At 35.9% G+C, this 5,942-nt stretch overlaps 1 protein-coding gene across 2 annotated transcripts in view; it reads right to left on the bottom strand.

The window, feature by feature from the left end:
- Window positions 1-5,942, bottom strand: part of sfswap (splicing factor SWAP) — a 64,639-nt gene that overhangs the window by 13,881 nt on the left and 44,816 nt on the right. For both annotated transcript variants that reach the window (XM_015031058.1, XM_015031067.1), the window contains exons 15-17: window positions 3,845-4,197; window positions 1,192-1,317; window positions 678-812 (exon numbers count right to left, since the gene is read on the bottom strand). In XM_015031058.1, coding sequence (XP_014886544.1) covers window positions 678-812; window positions 1,192-1,317; window positions 3,845-4,197 — 614 coding nt within the window. The remainder of the gene's footprint in view (window positions 1-677; window positions 813-1,191; window positions 1,318-3,844; window positions 4,198-5,942) is intronic.

A 5,942-nucleotide genomic window follows, 5' to 3' on the forward strand; every position in this document is an offset into this window, starting at 1 on the left:
TCAACTCTTTAAACCTTTTTTCTTAAGGTTTTTTTGGTGTCTCCTCCTTCAAAAAGCTTTTTTTTTTTTTTTTTTTTTTTCAGTTTTATTCAGTCCCAGTCCAAGGATGTTACTCTCATGTTACAACCCTAACAGTTTGGATGGTGCAATGGAAAACATCCTCAATAATACACTGGCTTCTGCTCTTCAATTGAACCTCCTCATGTGGCTGGTCGGAACTGCTGATTGGCAGTCTCAAGGGCACACAAGTATGGACAAATTGCTGTACCACCTCGGAATATATTTTTCAGTGCACCATTCTGCTGCTCTGGTTTCTTCTCTTTTATGGGAGATAGTGTTTTCTAGGGTTTTTGCTCATCTTATATCCAAACTTCTCCTTTATTAGTGGTCATGGTGTGGGCTGAGGTTTAAATTTTATGGATTAAAACACTCACATCTTCAAAGCAAACTTCCAGGAAACACTTTGTTACCAAGTCTTAGCAAAATATTCTCTTCTACTATGTCTTGGTCTACGACATTAAATATTAATAAAATACATTGAAGTTTGGGGTGGTAAGCATGGAAAAACATGAACAATTTAAAGGCATATAAATCATTTTGTGAGGCACTGCTGTGGCACATATGGGGCAAATCCTCTAAAAGTTCAGGTGGATTACTAAAAGTTGGGAAAGAATAACCTTGAGTGGCTGAGGCTGGACGCAGGGCTCACAGACTCCGACAAAACTCTGGGTGAAGAATACGGAGAGACAGAGGATCCTGCTGTTTGCACCTGCCCTGACAAAGATAAGTTTCTTTTTTGTTCCGAAGGGGACCTGGAAGAAATTGGCAGAAAGACAACATTAACCTAACAGTTTGTACCAGAATGCGTGACCGTGTTTATCGCAGCTTCGAATAATGGACATTTTGAGATGAAGAGCAAAACACTGGCAAGCCACCCTCAAAGACATGAGTTTCTCAAAGCACAGACCATAGTATGACAAATTACACCATTGCTCAAGGAAACAATACGTTACTTTAAGATGAACATAAATGCTAAAATGGGGAAAAAGAAGAGGATAATTCACATCAGACATGGCAGCATCAATGACCTTGTCTACTTTGACAGTTGAAATGAGAAATACTCGAGAAATCTCCAGCGCAGTGACTCTTGCTCTCTCAGGACAAAATGGCAGCAACTGGAGTTAAAGCTACCTGGATCTTGAATGTGCCCTGGGCAAGTTGGACCGGCTGCTGGGATGATAACGATCTCTCTCCTCACGTCTCTTTTCAGGCGAGGGGGCCCTCCTGTCCCTCCTCCCAGGGGAACGCGAACGGGATCTGGCAATAAGAACGGACAATCAAAACATACGATGGGCCAGAGTCAAAACGTAAAGAGAGAGAGAAAAAAAAAAAAAAAAAAAAAAAAAAAAAAAAAAATCTCTCATATATATATATATATATATATATATATATATATATATATATATATATATATATGAGAGATGGGAGCTGATCCATTTAAAACAAATAAACAGAAGGTATAAAAACAGTAGCAGTTTAAAGAGCAAGCAAAACACTGGAGACTTAAGGTACCAAGCTGTATTTTAAAATTTTTACACCCCACAGTTTACGTTAAGAATGAGAATTAATTTCTAATAAAAATAATGTCATTGCTTTAATAAAAGTCAGTTCAGATGGATTCTTGACATCTGAACTGAAAGGAAGCAAACATTTTTTTTTTCCAAAGTTTAAAAAAAAAAACAGAGCACAATTACCTAGTTTCACAAACGATGTTAACATATGTGCTGCAAAGACTACATCAGCATTTAAGAAACACAGAATTAGCCTGAAACATTCAAGTCTAATTCAAGTCTAATAGCAAACAGATGGTATCCTGGAATCAGCAGGGATGCATTTAATGGTTTTTTTTTTTATTATTAAAAAGATAAGTGGTGAAAAACCTTTCATATTTTAAATGATTGTTCTTTTTCGTAAACATTGCATCTAATATAGATGTTGCATAATATAAAACATGCTGGGGAAAAAAAAAAGGAAATATTAATCTAAGAGATTAGTTACCCTCTTCCGTTTCTTTGCACAAAGGGTGAAGCTAATTTCATTTTGTCCACTGGCTACCATGCACAGCTGTGTGATTTGTGCAAATATCCTTTGCAAACATCAATCAGTAAAGGAAGCACAAAAAGAAGAAATTGCAGTCCAATTTTAACAGCAGAGCCAAAACCAAACATCCAGAACATGACGCAAATGAGCAGAGTACTGACAACAGGGTCTTGTATTAAGATCTGACTTCAAATCCTGTCCGGGTCAGATCCTTATCAGCAAGCAAAAAGGAATTATGTATGGAGAAAAGAATAATTAAAAACGGTAAAAGACATTCCAAACTAAATGTGGGGATTAAAATTCTTTTTTTTTTTTTTTGTCTGCTTTGTCATTTTTTTCTTCTCTCATTTTAATTAAATTTTTAATCAAAAGCTTTACATTTCTGTGCAGAGTCTAAAGCTATTATACTGGACGGGGTAGGGGCTGGGGAGTAAGTAGTTATAAAATAGAGAATACACAAATTGATATTTATTTTTTGCAATCGAGCCTCATTTATAAAACAGTGTGTAGGATCAATACTACAAGTGAACTTTAGGAATAAAAAAATAAAAACAAAATGCAACCATCCTCTTTGCAGTGTGGAGTTGCCTTATATTCTACCATTTAAATATCCGTAGAAATGCATCTTCTGAATGTATTTTAATTGTGTGATAAAATCCAAGCCTCATAATTGCTAATCTTGACATGGAATAGGAGCAACTAATGTCTTATTCCCTCTTGGTTCTTTCACACAAGGAGAGAGGCGGTAGGTGACCCTCAATATATACTTTTAGCATGTAAACCAAAGCATAATGTATCTTGAAAGGATGATAGACAAAAAGATTCATGTGGGATGCTTTGGTACACCACTTCCTTATCCTAAAATGAAAACAGTGGGATGACCTATGCAGCTCAGAAGAATGAGTGGTGAATAAGAGCTGTGTGAAAGGTAAAGGAAGCGTGTGACAGATATTATTAATGCACTATTAATCCTAAAAAAAAAAAAGTCTACTGACCCTCAATGCTATTTAATGGTTATTAAAAATGCTCCATCAAAACCATTGATAATTCCATTAATCAACATAGTTAACCAGTCTGAGATGAAAAGATTCCATCCTTCACACTTACTATCAGGGCATGATAAACCAGATGTCTCTGCATCCATCCAGCTGTTACGCTGTGACACCGTAATACGCTGCACAATTTAGTGTCAGCAGCTACAGTCTAACAATTTGCTTTTGGCTTCAGGGGGCAGCGAACATGAAGAGGAGCTGGCTATGATGTAATGCAGGGAGAAAAATGATTTTGCGAGTCTGTTTTGGCTTCGGTCTCTCAGTAAAATCATGCTTGTGGAGAAGTATTCCCATCAGAAACTCAAATATTACTGTTTAAGACATGAATTAAATATGGGCTTGTGTAAGATTTCCACAGCTTCAGTAGATTTAGACAACAACTGAAGGAATGAAAAGCAAAACTATGCATTGTTAGTACAGTTAGCACTACTGAATGGGTTCCTTGTCTGAGCCTAATGATTAATATATTTTGAAGGCCAAGTTTGATTACAGACTTGATCAAATTCCAGTTTCACAGTATTAAATTTTTTTTTTTTTTTTTTTTTTTTTAGAAATCAGTTTATAAATCTTTCAGAGGGCATTTTTCCATTTCTTCACAATTTTTATGCTATAAGTTAACAACGGTCTCAATACAACGATATTTATTACTTATCACAATAATTCCTCGGCCAATTTATCTGTGGGTTCTTTACCTGTGACCTCTTTTGTAGGCACTAGGAAGAGCGTGTCTGGTTTTTGACCTCGATCTTGATCTCCTCCTGTGCTTTTTCTTCTTTTTGTCTTTATCCCTCCCTTTGTCCCGATCCCTGTCTCTCGCTCTGTCTCTATTGCGATCTCTTTCTCGATCTCTGTCCCGATCTCTCTCCCGGTGTCTCCCTGGGCCTTTGGACGTGGCGTATGATGACGACGATGATGATGAGCCGGTTGGGAGCTCCTTGGAGCGGTTTGCTCCTTGGGACGATTTTTGATCCTGAGGATACGCGGGTGGCACGTTGTACAACTGAGGAGATCCAGAACCGGACAGAGCAGAGTAGGCTTCCTGCAGCTAAAGAGAAAGAGAAGAAACAACACCATTTTTTCCCCAATTAAACAATCTGAAGATAAAGAGAAAAGATTGGACAAATGATTGATCAGATTAGACATTCAGTCCCCTATATTGACGTTAGCAACAATGAATTCCCAAAACTCTGTACGTCAGTGAAAAATCAATACTGAGGCCAGTCTCCTTCAGGAAATGAAAGGCTGTGTGCTGATTAAGGATTTATTTATTCAATACTTCCATGTGTAGCCTTGTCAACATTACATATTAATGCAACGCATGCTGGTCGTAGAATTTTGAATTGGTGAAACAACAAAACACTGAATTTATTTGATCTTGGGGAGGCAGCTTCAGTGGGGGAAAATAAGGACCTACTTTCTGTCGAGAGCGCAATTGTCTCATTGAGGTGGTTTTAATAAGTAATCGCATCCCAGAAACTTATCAAAATTTATAATAAAATAAAAGAATCTTTGTGAAATATATATATTTTTTTTACCCAATCTTTTTTTTTTACCCAAATAATCTAGATGTGCAGTGAAGCAGATTTGTTTTAAGTGGGTATCATTATAACATAGCATACTGACTGAAAGAGACATGGGTTCCTAAATGCTGAATCAGAGACACATACGATTTTGGGGAGTTATTATTCAGAAGGGGGAAACATTGCTCAGCTGTTGAAAAGAGTGTGGGTGACATCACAGCCCCTCTGAGAATATCCACAGTTACAACTGTCAGTTGCAAATTGCAACTAATTACCCCGATGTGAGTCTGCCTGCACATTTTAGATTCATCTGCTGCTGGATTAAGGTTAGGGGAAAAAAAAAATGAAACTGTTTTTAGTTCATCTATGAAATAAACATGTCGCTGTCGGCATCGGAGTGCTTCAGAGGCAATACGTTTTTAATGTGTGTGTATTCCTACAGGGGGGCATGTTGACAAAAGCATCAAGATGGAATTTTACACAATAATGGATCAAATTATAAGGAAGTTGTTCTTATAACAACTATGAACAGTGAGTTTTACAGCATCCTCCACATTCCCTGGCAATCCTGGTAAAGATGCATTAAAAAGTCTCATTTTTTTTTTTTTTTTTTGAAAAATATTTTTAAAAAGGAAATTTTTTTTAAAAACAAATCAGTATTAATCCATAATTTAATACAATTGAAGTGCATACATTTTAAAAATGGATGCCCTATATAGTAAAAGATCAATAAACAATTTAGAAAATATTACTCCTTTAGTCCAATAATTTTCAAAGTGCATGAGGCATATGGATACTAGTCAAAGTATGCTGAGGTGTCACAAAATATTTATTTTGCATTACATTAAACTTGGGAGTAGAACTTTTTGTAATTATTTTGATCATTTGAATGTATATTAAATACAAAAATGTGATAAAAAATTTTCCCTTTCACAAGTAAAGTGAAAATGATAGTAAGCAAAAAACCTCCACATGCATCATCTAATGGATGTAACGGTGAAACATTTTCAGTGAATACATATTTCATTGCTGGTGGTGATTAACAACTTAACAGTCATACCAACTTCATATAGGGGAGCAATTTAAAAATTAATGAGTTACTTGGACATATTTGGAGGGCAGTTTCTAAGACCTTTGATTCAATGTCTGTGCATGAAAAAAATCGTTTTCCTTAAAAAAAAAAAAAAAAAAAAAAAAAAAAAAAAAAAAAAAAAAAAAAAAAACCCCAACCCCAAAAAAAAAATTGGAGATTTGAAAGGGGCTAAAAGAA

This window comes from Poecilia latipinna, unplaced genomic scaffold (assembly GCF_001443285.1).
Source record: "Poecilia latipinna isolate Pla-1442-1.1 unplaced genomic scaffold, P_latipinna-1.0 Scaffold13, whole genome shotgun sequence".
NCBI classification, from domain to species: Eukaryota; Metazoa; Chordata; class Actinopteri; order Cyprinodontiformes; family Poeciliidae; genus Poecilia; species Poecilia latipinna.